We start from the raw sequence: 16,645 nt of genomic DNA on the forward strand, positions 1-16,645 counted from the left end.
TCCAGTAGAGCTGTGGCCCGGTAGTGACAACTGCAGATTCCCGAGTGTGTGTGTGTGTGTGTTACAGAGCCACTGTGTGTGTGTGGGAGGAGGAGGAGGAGGAGGAGGAGTGAGCGTCGGTTCGGCGGCGGTGTGGTGGAGAGATGGAAGCGGAGAAGGCGGATGCCCAGGACTGAGGACGCAGATTAAACGGATATATATTTTTTGATTGTGTGTTTTTTCTTCCTCTTCTTTTTCTTTTTCTTTATTCCTATTCTCCTGCAGATGTAAATACGCTACTACTATGCTCTCCGTCGTCCTCACGGGCACCACCCCTCCAAACGCACCCGTCTATCTCTGAGCTGTCAATCATATCACGCCGGGATTTCTACATGTGAGTGCATGGCGCGCCGGGCAGGGCGGATCTGCTCACTGGGTGAAAAAACGCCGGTTAATATGGATGAAAGGTCACTCATCATCGCGTCATTTCAATCACTCTGATTAGGTAAGGCGATATAAAGCTTAAAGACTGCACGTTATAGATGCGCTGGAAATTTAATATAGCCTAGTGGGGAAATAATGCGCGCATCAAGGTTTGCATAGATAGACTGTGTACGTATATAGATAGCCACGGGGCGTTTAAAGGCCCCTTATCAGTTATTGTAAGTCTGTTTATCGGGCTTGTAAGACACACGTTTTCCCCCTTCTTAATCCCCGTATACAGCGACACTGTCCTGAAGCGTTGCCCAGACCACAGAGGCAGCTGGGAAGATGATGTGCGAAGTGATGCCGACCATCAATGAGGGAGACTCGGCCGGTCCTCCGAGAGGCTCCGGAGGCGGCGGAGGAGGCAGTGGCGGCGGAGGAGGAGGAGGGGTCCCAAACGGCTCGGACCAGGAGGCCAACTTCGAGCAGCTGATGGTGAACATGCTGGACGAGAGGGACAAGCTGCTGGAGTCCCTCAGGGAGACTCAGGAGACCCTCATACAGTCTCAGACCAAGCTGCAGGGGGCGCTGCACGAGAGGGACGTGCTCCAGCGGCAGATCAACGCCGCGCTGCCTCAGGTGAGGAGGAGGAGGAGAGACCCCGCGGCCTCCTGCTGGAGGGGGGGAGGGGGGAGAGGAGAGGTGAGGTGGATACTGGGGTTTTTGCTTGTCGTGTGCTGTGGTGAGAAAACTGAAGTAAAGTGTCCACAAACTGTAGAAGACCTATGTGAGAAGATGACATACCTGTCTTTAATTAACCCTCCCGTTGTGTCCTTCTGGGTCAAATTGACCTGAAATTGATCTGTTCACTTCCTCCATCCTCCCTTCTTTCCTTCCTTCTTTCCACAATCCTTTTTCCCCTCCTTCTTTCCTTCCTTCCTTCCTTCCTTCTCTTCGTCCTTCCTTCCTCTTTTGATCCGGTTGACCTGGTCTGTTCCCCCCTCCCTCCCTCCATCTTTCTTTCCTTCCCTTTATCTTCCTTCTCTCCACAATCTTTTTTGCCCCCCTCCTTTCCTTCCCTTCGTCCTTACTTCTTCCTTATTTTTTGACCCAATCTGTTCCCTCCCTCCATCTACCTTTCCTTCCTTTTTCCCTTCCTTCTTTCCTCCCATCGTTCCCTTTGTCCTTCTTTCCTTCTTTCCCTTCGTCCTTCCTTCCTTCCTTCCTTCCTTCTATCCCTTTATCCTTCCTCCCTTCTTTCTCTTTGTCCTCCCTTCCTTCCTTCCTTCCTTCCTTCCTTCCTTCCTTCCTTCCCTTTGTCCTTCCTTCCTTTCGTCCTTCCTTCCTTGACCCAGGAGGACAGCAAGAGGGTTAATTCAAGGATGGGCCAGTTATAACTCTCACCTGGAGACTCACAACTTCACACTGACAACATGTTTTTTGTGTTAATTTGTTGGAAATCAAATGGAGAGGATGCTCTGCATGAATAACATGATGGGTGCTGGTTTATTGAAGCCAAATCTCAAGGTCCAGTCTTGATATGGAGCATGTGTCTCAACCAATTTAGGGCAGAGTTGTGTGTTTCATTGCTGATATGTTACAGGTGATGTCCTTATAAAAAGGCGTCTCTTTTCACGGCGCTGGTAATCTGTACGTGAACCAGCAGATTAGTCTTGCCATGGTGCTGCTGCTTTGACTGGGTTTTAAAAAAAAAAGAAATGACACCATTTCTTCTTTCGTCGAGCATCAGTGCCAAGAGAGCAACAAATCCTGCTGGAGCAGCTAGACCCGAATTTACACAGAGGGTGACAGAGCAGTATTTTTCTTATAGGCTCAGATTTCCCGGGCAAACACCTCAGCCTGGGGAACCCCGAGCTCCGACACGCCTGCACATCCTGGGATACCACCATGGGAATAACCGTAAAGAAGACGATGATGTGGGGTATACAGGCACATACGGCTTCAAAAGCTCATGAGTGGCAGCATGCCAGGAAGGAGGATCTCAGTGTGTAGTAGGTTGAGAGATGGAGAGGAGATGGATGGAGGGGTTAACACTCACTGGAAGAGCGGTGAGAGGTCTGGAGCAGATGTTGAGATCTTTGCTCCGGGGCCCGACTGTCTTAATGTGGACTGAAACAGCCTCACCTGTGTGTGCGGTGGCCTGCTTGTCAGTAGTAATGAAAGAGAAGGATGAGCAGAGGCTGAGGCTGCTGGTAAACTGGGATATCTTTGGTGTTTTGTGCCCAGTGTGTAGCTGAATAAGGGCTGTTACAGTCACCGAGCATGACGACAATGAAGCCTCAGCACATAAAGCTGTGTTACCCTCTGACCCTCTGGTCTAAATGCGTGGCATGATGTCACAGCACAGTGTGTGTGTCCCTGAGTGTGTGTGTGTGTGTGAGAGAGCCAGAGAGAGAACCATGCTGACGCTGACAGCCTCGCTGCAGCCTCTTGTGAAAGAAACATGGCTGCTTGCTAGTGTACATGGCCCTGGGCTGCTTGCTTCCACACATGCACACATGACTGTGTGTGTCTTTCTGTGTGTGTCTGTGTGTGTGTGTGTGTGTGTGCGTGCGACTACGTGTGTGTCAGGAGCCGAGAGTGGGAAGAGGCTGTCATGCTTCTCTTCTAATCCTGCTTGGTTCAGTGTAATGTTTTATTCTAGCAATAATACAAGTATTAGTTATACAGTCATAGACCTTAGGGACATTATGCAGACATTATGACTGGCGTGCATATGCATAAGCTGTCTCCATGCTCTCTCTCTCCCTCTCTCTCTCTCTGCCTCTCTCTGCATGTCTCAAAACACCACACACACACACATACACACACACACACACACACACACACACACACACACTCATCCTCACAAACACATGTGACACACACAGCAGTGGTCATTTCCACACCAGCCACAGAGCAGGGAGATGATGCAACGGACAGTGGGTGAAGCAATCTGGAGAAATGAGGCAAATCTCAGTTTGGATTGATTGAAGTGTGTGTGTATTTGAGTGTGTGTGTGTGTGCGTGTGTGTGTGCATAGTCTGATCCTGATGTATCATTAAAAGATGGCGAGAGTGCATGTAATTGTAATGATGAAGAGGGGGAGAGAGGGAAGTGTGGAAAGAAATAACATACTGTGGCTGATATCACAAGTTTGGGTGTGATGAATATATTAGAGGGATGTTGTAGCAGTTGTGCGACGCTGCTGTTGTTGCTGCTGCTGACCCCACTATCCTATATGTGTCAGTGGTAATTAGGCTGAGTCGCGGCTAAACTCAGCATTATCATAGCTGGTGGTGTGTTTATGCCCCTCCGCTGCAATACAATATACATATAACAGCTCCCTGCTTGCTCTCTGCTGCCTCGTCTCCCCTCCCTCAGTCACCAATGTGTGTGTGTTGTATGTGAGATTTTTTTCTCTCTCTGTGTGCATGTGTGGTGTGTGTGTTGAGCTCTTTCTGCTCCTAAGGTGCAGACTGATGTATGATGAGTGTTGGCAGAGCCGGGGCAGCAGCCGTCTTTGCCCAAAAAATCCAAGTAGTCGTCTCTTTTCCCTTTTGCCGAACAAACATTTGTCATCTTCACCTACTAAGTGTGTGCATGTGCATGTGTGTGTCTGTGTGTTTTTTATTGTGTCTTCTGTAGGTTCCCTGACTTCATGGGGCTGGTCTGACCCAGAACTGTCAGATCTTTGTCTCTCCACTACACACACACACACTACACACATACACACAGAGAAACAAACTGTGTGAGTGATTCAAAATTCAGTGCTCTCCGGTGTCGTCATTGTTAAAAATACATAAACCCCCATCACCTTGGCATCAGCGCTCAAATTTATGTTTCCCTCAGCAGCGTCATAAAAATGGGACGACGTTTCCATTTTACCACACACACACACACACACTAACACACACACAAACGCGCACACACAGAGACTTGGATGGATATGTTCATTAGCTACAGAGAATAGAGTTTCAGATTAACATGTCAGCCCATTACGGTGCATAATGCCTCTAATACAGCCCTCAGAGATGGATTTGCCCATAGACAAATTAGGTTTTAAACACACACACACGCACACAGACACACAGACCTACACGTGTATACTTACGCACACACATGGCTTTATATAAATATATATATATATATATATATATATGTACACACACACACATATACGGCTGTTCCTCCTCTGTGAGAAAAACTGTTCTGACGCTGTCAAAGGGAATGTGTTGTAAAGCAGGCAGTTGTGCATATGTGTGTGTGTGTGCATCGCAGAGAGAGCAGAGACTGGGTGAAGCAGCTTACTACTACAGTAAATATTATATATTTCTATTAGGGCTGCAAATATAATGGGCAAATACTATGATTGTAATTTGCAATCTCAGTGTGAATGGTCAATTTTGCTTTTAATTTTTACTGTAAAAATTATAAAACAGTTGATGTGATGTTTGTTTGGTCTTGTATTTTATTGTACTGTATTGTCTTGCCGACAGAGACTACTGGAACGCGCATCAGCGGTTTTGCATCTCTAAAACAACTCTGTCTGGTAACGTTCTGTTATTATCTCATAGCGTGGTGAATGTGCAGGTCACAACTTGTCTTTGGAGTTGTTGGATTGTGTATTTGATGAGTTTGATGAGGGAAACCAAGAAATTCCATTAGCCTCCGTAGCGTAGCTCTGAGCAGCTCACAGCTCTGCTCCGCCGCTCTAAAAATAGCTTGCACCGACAACTAAAGTAACGAACCTACTGCTATGACTATAGGGATTATGGCAATGGGCCAATTTGCCAAAATGTTGAACTATCCCTTTAACAAAAAAATAAAATGCAGCTCCTGCCATTTGTACTGCACTTGCCCATATTACAGTTTCCATTACATTGCAATTAATTGTGCAGCTGTAATTTCCGTATCATATATACAGTACTATTAAGAGATTTACAGTGACTTGGAAAAGCACTATTGTTATAGAGTTGATATAAAATCAATGGCAAACATGGGAGGAGTCGTTTGACATTTTGCGAAATATATTAGTTTCTTGCTAAGAGATGGGATCAATAGCTGCTTTCTGCTGGTTTTCATTTTGACATGTCTGTTATGGTTCAGAATAAACAAACAAGATTTAATGCATTAATGAGCCTGAGCTGCAGTTTCACAGGTGCTGTTAAGTTAAGCTAACACATCCCAGCTGTAACACCACACTGAACTGTTTATTAAGATGACAGATGGTTCGTTGCTTCGGTCAAATATGTGTAATTTAATTTCCTATTAGAAATCATACAGTACTGTATCAATAGTGTGTTTTGTATTTTTCGAAAGAAGTGTGTTTGTGCCTTTTCTGTTGAGATTCATGGTTGTGTTTGATGGTGTGCGAGTGTGTGTTGTCATGTTTGGACACCTGTTCCAGTCAGACACAACACCGGCTATTTTAGCCAGCGTACAAATACACAGACACACACACACACACACACACACACACACACACACACATACACATACACACACCTTGCTGCCCTTCCAAAAACAACAACTGCCTCTTGTTCTAAAGCCTAAACCCTCTGTCCCCATGGATACACACCTACATACACACAGCTCAGTTGTGTAGCGTGTTGTGTTGACGTGACCTCACACATACCACCTTTGACTCCTTATAGCAGTGGCACATAAACAGTGTGTGAAGAAACACGTGTCTTTGTGTTTCATGTGTATGAGCCCCTCTCTGTCTCTCTCTCTCTTTCTTTCTGTCTCCAGTATCAGTTTTCCAGTTTGGTTTGTTTGTTTGTTTGTTTGTTTCACATATCAAAAATTTAAAAAGATATAACATATAGAAAAAAACCCTCCAGGGGCTTGTGGGATGGCATTCTCTGACTACAGTTCTAAGCTACTGTGCATACATTTGTGAAGTACAAAAAACCGTTTACAGTAGCTACATAATAAATACAAACATGGTTTAACATGATTGCTAGATAGTGCTCTCCTAAATTGTTGTAAAGGTAAGTTAAAGGTATTGTGTAGGAATTACTCCCATCTAGCGTTGCGGTTGTAACTCAATCGTATTTTTCATGCTGCATTCACGTGAAATTGGGCAGACGGCAGACGGACGACAGCCGCTGCACGTAACGGCATAAACAAGCCTCTATGTAAACAAGTGGTCCATCAGCACGAGGCAAAACAATACAGGTGACAACATGTTGACATGTTGTTTACCAGCTTTCTCTCGTCTTCTGTGACTAAAACAACATCTGGTTTGTTGCCGACGGCCGTCCGCCCGGCTGCAGGTGAATGCAGCATCACTGTAACGCTCCATTCTTCCTCACTGCGTTACCGCGGTGACTTTTCACAGACGCCACCTCGACCTGAGCCAACAGCTCCGGTGTCTCCGCTGAGTTTCCGTGGTTTCCTACCGTCACGCTGCCACTGAACGTAAAAACATGGCGACACCACATGGCAGCCAGCACCGAGCTTACCCGCTCCATGTAGATATGAATGATATGAACGGCAAATTCAGAGCTGAAAGGAACACTTCAGTTTGTTGATGGGGGGGATTACTGATTAATAAAAGACAGACTTTTGAACCAAATAATCGATTTTCGTGAATAGATAACAGGAGAAGTTACACAATGTCCCTTTAAAAAAAAATGTACAGGTAATAAATTCCATATTTTAGGCCTGCGATAAAGTATACGGAACTGTGATTGGGAGGTACAAAAATATGGGGGTCTAAGGTGGCAAGAGTTACGTGTGGAATAGATGTGAAATTGATAGTTGTATGCAAATATATTATGAAAAAAATTATGGGAGGATGTTTTTTTAGAGAACCGTAAACAAATAAACCAATCTGAAGATGATTCACTTGATAAACACTGAGGATGCCAGACTGTAGGAATAAAGGTGTGTGTGTGTGTGTGTGTGTGTGTGCACTCAGGAAACCTTGATTTGCTAGAGTTTGTTTATTTGTGTGTTGTTGTTTTTTCTGCTCATTCATCTTTATTCCTTAGTTTATCTTCATTTCTATATCCCACGATGCCCACTTCCATCTCCGTTTCCCTCCTTTTCTTTCTCAGTCTCTTTCTGTTTATCAAACTTATCAATAACTCAGTCGTCCATTAACTTCTCCCACAGACTGTGGAGCTCTCTCCTCCCACCGTCTGAAGCAGCAGACAGTGGGAGGGCTGACCTTAGCCCACAGCACAGCACAGTCTAGTATGAGAGGGAAGGTGACACAAATTGCTCACTGTTCAAAGCTCTGCAAAAAAAAAACAGCCTGCGTCTGTGTGTGTGCAGACACAAACAGCCAGGCGCTGGTTATTTCCTCATTTGGTCTAAATGGAGATTTAGTTGAATTTGACATATGATGCGAAATAATTGGATATATTGAGATGAAGTGCTGCACTGCCGTGGAATAATGAGCTGGGGTTGATGAGTAGCCTATCTCTAATGTGCTGAGGCAATAATAAACAAAAAGTTGGGCGACTTGCGTTGTCATGATAGTAAATAAAACGTTCATTATATGCGGACAAGAGTCAATTATACTCAGAAAATTGGGACTTTATTCAGTTTTTCTCAAAGAATGTGTTGGAAAAATAAATATATACAGTTCCTGGGGCTTGGCATCGAACACTTGCTCAAATCCATACTCTTCTTTATTTATTTTTTGATCAGATTTTTCTACACTGGGTTTTTATTTCAGCAAAGTTCAAGTAAAGTCCAAGTTGTACTTACTTGTTTTTGCTGACCTGCAGTGTTTTCAACTTTTCAACTTGCTGTGGACCTCAGGCTGCAGGGTGCGGTCGGAAACCTGACTTTCAGGTTGTCGGAAAAAACTCCTAATTTGGTAATTTTTGGATTTCAATGTTACCAACTTTGAGGAATACAGTTTTTATTTTTTATTTTTTTTATTTAAACATGCAACAATACATGAACAATGACATATTCAAACATAAACATAGTTGTTTTACATACATATAAATTAAATTCACACCTCCTTGGATATTTCAAACTGAAAAATGATTGTGGTAGTGTACAGGCTGTATATATCACATATAAAAATAAACATATGACACATGTATGATAGATAATGATAGATGAAAAAAGAATGAGAGGAGAATAAAATAAATTTAAAAAAACAATTAAAAGAAAAATGATTTTAACAAGTGAATCCATACTAAACAAATAAATACAGACTGCTTGCTGAAAAACTGTCCCTGAAGGCCACGCGCATCAGCGGTTTTGCATGAATTTACCTCTAGAACAACTCCGTCTTGTTATATTCTGTTATTATCTCATAGCGTGGTGAATGTGCAGGTCACAACTTGTCCACCAGAGCATTTTGGAGTTGTTGAATTGTGTATTTGATGAGTTTGATGAGGGAAACCATGAAATTCCACTAGCCTCCGTAGCGTAGCTCTGAGCAGCTCGCGGCTCTGCTCCACCATTCTAAAAATAGCTTGCACCGACGATTAAAGGTAATGAACCTACTGCTATGAACTATGGCGATTATGGCAATGGGCCAATTTGCCAAAATGTTGAATTATTCCTCCTAGTTTTGCTATAAATGTGTATGGAATGCAGTTTATTCACAGATATCGGTGTAGAATGATGTGCAGCAAGATAAAAGACAAAGAAGGAGCTCATTTTTAGAGTTTAATCAACCTGAGTGTGAATGAATTAATGAGTGAATAAATATATGAACTTAATTCACCAGCGTTCCCATTAAGCAGTAACTGGCTAATAGAGAGCAGGGTGTATCACACTACTTGAGCCCGGTCCAGCAGAAGGCAGCCTTGCAGGCTTGGTGCTCAGCCATGATAGTTACTGTACTAGAGGTGCGTTTCGCTTACAGGTACAGGGAGAGAGAGAGAGAGGGAGTGAGTGTCACAGCTAATACACCTTACACTGCAGAGGAAGGACGAGGAGCTCCAAGGTGTGTAGTGCAGTGTTCATGACCCACAAACATAATACAAGGCAGAAACACTCTTACTCACACGTGCACCCATCTCGAAACAAATAATAACAGACACATACACACACTGCCTGTGTTTTTCTTAAATGTCAGCGTGCGCCGTCTACATGTCGTCCCGAGTCCGTGGGTCTGTGTGTGTGTGTGAGGGAGCATGCCCACGGCTAGTGTTGCTTATGCATGGATGGCTTAGGCAGCTTTGTGCACCATGATAGGAGAATATTGAGGAGGGTGGGCGAAGGCAGGAGGGAAATTTCCACATCTCATTGGTCTGCTACTGAAGCCCAAATCTTTTTTTTTTTTTGCGATGTGTTATGTAAGCACCAAATAGTGGAATTTGGGTTGATGTGGAGGAAAGTGGAGCATGAAGTGAGCAGCTGAATGTCACCAAGAAACCCTGTAAGAGACAGAAAAGAGACAGGAAGGGTCAGAGGCTGAAGGAAAGAGAGGGCAATCGCTGTTAACGGACTCGGCCGAGACACATGTCCCGTCCAATTGTTGCTTATCACCAAAGTCTCATTACTGTGTGGTCGTGATTATAAATGACCAACTTGCTGCAAAAAAAAGAAAAGAAAGAAAGAAAGAGGGGCAAAGAAATGTAACAAAGGTCCCCTGACTGGATTTGCACCAAGGACGTTATGGTCCATGGTCCGTGTGCTTCCTCGGCCAATGAGGCGCCCCGATTGTGTCTTATCTCACTGCTTTTGGCGACATCACCACAAAGAAGTCAGATGGAACAAGAAACACAATGCGTCCAGCAGACGGTGAAAGTTTATCCATGTTATTGGAACCAATAGGTAGAGATGTAAACCTGTAATAATCCCTGATATATGACGGATGTTAAAGGGATAGTTCAACATTTTGGCAAATTGGCCCATTGCCATAATCCCTATAGTCATAGCAGTAGGTTCGTTACCTTTAATTGTCGGTGCAAGCTATTTTTATAACGGCGGAGCAGAGCAGTGAGCTGCTCAGAGCTACGCTACGGAGGCTCATGGGATTTCTTGGTTTCCCTCATCAAACTCATCAAATACACAATCCAACAACTCCAAAACTCTCTGGTGGACAAGTTGTGACCTGCACATTCACCACGCTATGAGATAATAACAGAACGTTACCAGACAGAGTCGTTTTAGAGGTAAATTCATGCAAAACCACTGATGCACGTTCCCTTCAGGGACAGTTTTGGAGTTTTTAGATTGTGTATTTGATGAGTTTGATGAGGGAAACCAAGAAATCCCATGAGCCTCCCTCCGTAGCGTAGCTCTGAGCAGCTCGCGGCTCTGCTCCGCTGTTCTAAAAATAGCTTGCACCGACAAATAAAGGGAACAAACCTACTGCTATGACTACAGTTATAGTATAGCACAATGGGCCAATTTGCCAAAATGTTGAACTATCCCTTTAATAGACAGGGTAGTAGTTTCTTTACGTTCAGATGACTGCACAGGTGTTTTCAATTTCTCTGTTCTCTCAGGTCTTAGCAATTAATTCGGCTTTTAAAAGGTATTATTATACCGATTAAAACGAGGGCATGAAATACAAAAATAAAATCCCCGAGCTAATAAACCATTCTTTAGTAAAACAGTTAAGAAGTTCCCGTCCGTGATCGTGATCCGATCTATAATAATTCTGCAAGAGGAAAAAAAGAGACAAACTCAAATGACCCCCAGAAGAAGAAGTGAGAAGTGAGTCTAATTAACAACATCTCTACCTCCCAGCAGCTGACTGACATCACACCTCTCTCTTAGTCTGTCTCTTTCTTTTTTACAGCTTTACATCAAATCTCAGTCTTCTCCTCTTCCTCCCGTCCTTCAGCAGCGTGTTGCCCAGTCTCGATTCAAGCGCACCCAAAATCTTTAGTCGGGTCAAACTGGCCCCTGGCAAAAGGGCTTGTACACAGCTTTCTGGCCCCTGAGCACTAATAGATTATCAATGTGCAAAGCATCGCTCCCCCACGCTGCCTCGCTACACCTCGGCTTCAGCAGTCTATATCTCTCCGTAGCATCCATCCTTCGCTCCCTCAATCCCTCTGCCAGTACCATCTGGCTCTCAGCACCAGGCACATTTAGCTCAGCCGGGCGCCAATTTGTCCCCCCCCGGCTGCCTGGGAGAGAGAGAGAGAAGGCGAGAGAAAGGGAAGGAAGAGTAGGAAAGAGAGAGACATGGATGTATGTAAAGATATAAAGAGTAATATTTAGCAAGGAGAGACAAAAAAAAAGAGAGAGCAAGTCAGGAGGAGAAGAAAGGAAGAATCAAGCATACCTGATGGGCCCCAGCAGCGAGGGACATGCTCTGGTAATGGGAAGAAGGCATAGTAACTGTGTGTGTGTGTGTGTGTGTGTGAGAGAGCCAGAAAGAGAGTTCGCTCTCTAGCAGAGTGATTGTGAGTTGAGTTGCAGGACCACCAGAGGGGAAGGAGAGAGTAATGAAGGAGGGAGGCAGGAAAGGACAGAATGAGAAAGAAGAAGAAGAAGAGGAGGAGGGAGGAGGAGTGAGATGAAGTTTTCCAGCCAGCAGTTAAGCCCATGGCGGCCCTGCCATGTCTAACAACTGCACTATTGGAACTCTGTCAGTTCACTTTCCCTCCTGCAACTCCCTCAGAATAGAAGATAAGGCATCACGGGGACAGACAGGGTGGGGTGTGTGTGTGTGTGTGTGGGTTGGAGGGTAGAGATTGGGGAGGCAGAAGTGGGGGGGGTGTTAAAGGGATAGTTCAACATTTTGGCAAATTGGCCCATTGCCATAATCCCTATAGTTTTAAGAGTAGGTTCGTTACCTTTTAATTGTCGGTGCAAGCTATTTTTAGAACGGTGGAGCAGAGCCACGAGCTGCTCAGAGCTACGCTACGGAGGCTAATGGGATTTCTTGGTTTCCCTCATCAAACTCATCAAATACACAATCCAACAACTCCAAAACGCTCTGGTGGACAAGTTGTGACCTGCACGTTCACCACGCTATGAGATAATAACAGAACGTTACCAGACAGAGTTGTTTTAGAGGTAAATGCAGCGACTGCTTGCTGAAAAACTGTCCCTGAAGGCAACGCACATCAGCGGTTTTGCATGAATTTACCTCTAAAACAACTCCGTCTGTCCAGGCTACAACTTGTCCACCAGAGCGTTTTGGAGTTGTTGGATTGTGTATTTGATGAGTTTGATGAGGGAAACCAAGAAATCCCATGAGCCTCCGTAGCATAGCTCTGAGCAGCTCACGGCTCTGCTCCACCGTTCTAAAAATAGCTTGCACCGACAATTGAAGGTAGCGAACCCACTGCTATGACTATAGGGATTATGGCAATGGACCAATTTGCCAAAATGTTGAACTATCCCTTTAAAGAAAAGGGTCTCGGGGACCCCTCTCTAAACACACACACAGTAGTAGTAGTAGTAGGGGCCGACATCTTCAAGACCCCAGTTTTTCTCAGCGAGAGACTTAAGCGGCAGCAGCAGAGGCAGCGGCATCAGAAGCTAAGTCCCCAGCTGGACCCTTAAAGGGATTTAAGGAACTTCAAAATGCTTCATCTGCTCCATGAAATACGGCTTGTCAGTGTCTCACAACATAGCGCACACACCCCGCTGCTGTCTGTCAATAACACCCACACGCGCACACACACACACCCAGTCACGCACGCACTGAGATCTAAGAGAGCGTGGCGGTGCAACTGAAATGCAGGATTTGGTAGAAGAAGGACACAGTGGTAGGACAAATATTGCTGTTATAGCAAATGGCTCCCATGAAACATGCATCTCTCTGTGTGTGTGTGTGTGTGTGTGTGTGTGTGTGTGTGTGTGTGTGTGTGTGTGTGTGTGTGTGTGTGTGTGAGTAGGCTACAGGCCGAGGAGCACATCACTGCTTTGTTTAATCCACTGTGATGTATCAGTCTCAGGACGAGAATCATAAATAAGTGATTGACATTTTCCAAGATAGAAAAATGTTAGTATTATTGATTTCTGCATCCGCATCCACTCTGAGCTGACATGACTAAGCAGTAAAAATGTGAGTGAAGTGGAAGCTATTTTCAGGAGTAGTTTATTCAAAAATGACTCATGTATTAATATATAGCACATACACGTATAATGTTTCTGGTTTTAAAGGGGGACTATACAAGTCCAGTCGCTTTTCCAGTTTTGCTAACCCTCCTCTCGGGCCATGTGCATTTGATTTCACCGAAGCCGGCGAGAAGCCAATCCATGGAGCGGTGGATAGCAACATTTATCTTATACCTTTTACGATGTGTATTGTCTAGTCTTATCTGTCATGAACAAGAGATTATGGATTAAGGGGTGTGTTTGTGTCGCGGTGCGCTCGGAGGCTCTGATCTTACAAGGTTGGTTTTCGGCCAAGAGACGCTAGGTGGAAGGCAGAGAGCCTCCATTCTCCCTGGAACGAGTTACAAGTCATTTATTTAACCATCACAATTACTGAAGCTGTTTAATAAATTAATCATTTGAATTCAATAAAGGTAAAAATCTTGCATCGCTCCTTCCTCTTTAATCTTGTGTTTACAATTAGCAGATGCCAAGTTTCGTCATTTCTATTTTAAGGGGCCGTTTGTAATGTTTGTTTTGATATTGCACAATCAGTGTTAGAATTAACAGGGTGTTTACTTTCCAGTGTAGAAGAAACATTATCTCTCTATCACTTCTTTTCTTTGACTGAAGTCTTCCTTGAAGATGTAGTGCTGCTCACAGAGCGGATTATAAGCGATGACCATGACCATCAAGCTAGAAAGCCTTCTGCAGCAGAGAGAACATGTTAAAATGCTCTGTAGAGCTGAGGTCTCATGGGTGTGGTGCCGTGACATCTTCCATAATGCACGTGGTCATTTCATCTATTGTTAATGTAAAAGAATATCCCTGAGTGGAGCTTCAATACCCCTTAATTTGGACCATTTATTCAACATAGAATCACTATAATTTAAAGGGATAGTTCAACATTTTGGCAAATTGGCCCATTGTCATGATCCCTATAGTTTTAGGAGTAGGTTTGTTACCTTTAATTGTCAAGCTATTTTTAGAGCCGCTGAGTGGAGCGGCGAGTTGCTCAGAGCTACACTACGGAGGCTCATGGGATTTCTTGGTTTCCCTCATCAAACTCATCAAATACACAATCCAACAACTCCAAAACGCTCTGGTGGACAAGTTGTGACCCGCACATTCACCACGCTATGAGATACTAACAGAACGTTACCAGACAGAGTTGTTTTCGAGGTAAATGCAGAGACTGCTTGTTGAAAAACTGTCCCTGAAGGCAACGCGCATCAGCAGTTTGCATGGATTTGCCTCTAAAACAACTCTGTCTCGTAACGTTCCGTTGTTATCTCATAGCGTGGTGAATGTGCAGGTCACAACTTGTCCACCAGAGTGTTTTGGAGTTGTTGGATTGTGTATTTGATGAGGGAAACTAACGCCGGGTTCACACCGGACGCCGAAGCGCCGCGAATAGCCGCGGAACGGAGACCGCGTCCCTTCGGCGGCCAAGTTAACAGGTTCTGTAGTTCAGACCAGACGCAACGCGCCGCGAAGTGCCGCGATTGCTCGCGCCGTGCATTTATCGTTTCGGCGTCTGTTCTATTTTGTGCGCGAGCCGCGAGCAATCGCGTCAATCTTGGCAGGAAGTCACACATGAAACAATGAGAGAATCCGGTCAATTTTCAAAATAAAGCACTTTTCAAAATAAAATACAGCGATTGACAAATGCGACCGTATTTATATTTGTCAGACTCTCAACAGAGAACAAGAGAGATGAAAACACACACACAGGATAGGGAGACACGGAGTGGGCTGGCTGCAGGGGGGCGGGGGGGTCAAAACACACAAACAAACAGGGAAAGAGAGAGAGAGAGAGAGAGAGACGAGTTGTTGTCGTCGTCAAGTGAAGGACGACGTGAAATTAATCTTGGAAGTGAAGTACAGGGAGTTGTTTGACCCACAGCACATGGTGTTATAATTATATGAGGTTATTTACTTATCCATGATGTAAAAAACACAGCTCTGAATGTGAGTGAACAACAGCTGAGGAGCAGAGGCGCTCGCGACCGCCGCGGAGAAATCAGCGTCTGGTGTGAACTGGAGGGACGCGGCTCGCGCGCGATTTCCGCGGCCGCTCCGCGTCACGGCGCTTTCGCGTCCAGTGTGAACCAGGCGTAAGAAATCCCACAAGCCTCCGTAGTGTAGCTCTGAGCAGCTCGTGGCTCTGCTCTGCCGTTCTAAAAAATAGCTTGCACCGACAAATAAAGGTAACGAACCTACTGCTAAGACTATAGGGATTATGGGAATAGGCCAATTTGCCAAAATGTTGAACTATCCTTTTAACCAGTTTCATGTCTGCTGGTTTTCATCCTTATGTTCTTTCTCTGTGTGATCAACCTTGGCAGAGAAGTGGAGAGCATGTCTCTGTGAAAAACTGTTCTTGTAACTGATGGAAAAGATGGCAGGGTTTCAAACTCAGACCCAGGTTAATGTCATCATTCCCTCCTGTCTTATCCAATATTCCTGCTGAACAATTATCATGAATTATTAACAAAATGGTTTAAGTCATGAATTGCCCGCAGTGCTACTGCTACTTTAAAGTGTCCAGCTGGGGTGATACATCACACACATGCACAGCTGCCCCCACACACACACACATGGACTTGGATGTGTCTCACAGAGAAAGATGTATGTGGTAATGTGAAGGAGCCAGCTCAGAGCGCTGTCATGTCTGGCCAGACCCCAAAACACACTGTGTTCTGAGCGCATGCAGCCTTTGATAAATACATGATGGCGTGCACCAACTTTACACTGCTGAACAGAACCAGAAATTTGAGGCTGATTTAAACAGCATGAGTTCGCAAAGCAAATACTGGAGAGAAAAAAAAAACCTAATAAGATATTTTTGGTGCACAAAGCTCTCAGATTGTCTTTTGTTGGTATTAAATCACGACCCGTTTATTCAGCACCACCTACAACACGCCTCAGTTCTCAACTGCAGTCTGTTATTCATTTACTTCCAGCTCCATTCACAGACATGTGGGTTGGTGCAGACGCTCCAACTGAGCGTGCACACACACACACTCACACACTCACACACTCACACACTCACACACGCTAACATGCCCAATAAAACACAAGAACCTGTTCTTAAAAATCACTCTGAGTCATCTGAAGTGAATTCATAGTCAGAATCCAATTTTCATATTAACATAACCAACGCACTCGCTCTGTCTCTCTTCAAAGTCTCACTCTTCTTCCCTCTTTTCTCCTCCTCGGTCTCACTGTCTCTCTATCTCTCGTGCTC

General features: G+C 44.7%; 1 protein-coding gene across 4 annotated transcripts in view; it reads left to right on the forward strand.

Moving 5' to 3' along the window:
* The first annotated feature begins 278 nt into the window (after positions 1-278).
* Positions 279-16,645, forward strand: part of ppfia4 (PTPRF interacting protein alpha 4) — a 76,093-nt gene continuing 59,726 nt past the window's right edge. For all 4 annotated transcript variants that reach the window (XM_085775851.1, XM_085775850.1, XM_085775847.1 and 1 more), the window contains exons 1-2: positions 279-484; positions 704-1,044. In XM_085775851.1, the coding sequence (XP_085631977.1) occupies positions 751-1,044 (294 nt within the window). In that variant the 5' untranslated portion in view covers positions 279-484; positions 704-750. The remainder of the gene's footprint in view (positions 485-703; positions 1,045-16,645) is intronic.

The sequence above is a fragment of the Trachurus japonicus genome, chromosome 5, assembly GCF_045865225.1.
Source record: "Trachurus japonicus isolate A0001 chromosome 5, Traja_1.0".
Classification (NCBI taxonomy): Eukaryota; Metazoa; Chordata; class Actinopteri; order Carangiformes; family Carangidae; genus Trachurus; species Trachurus japonicus.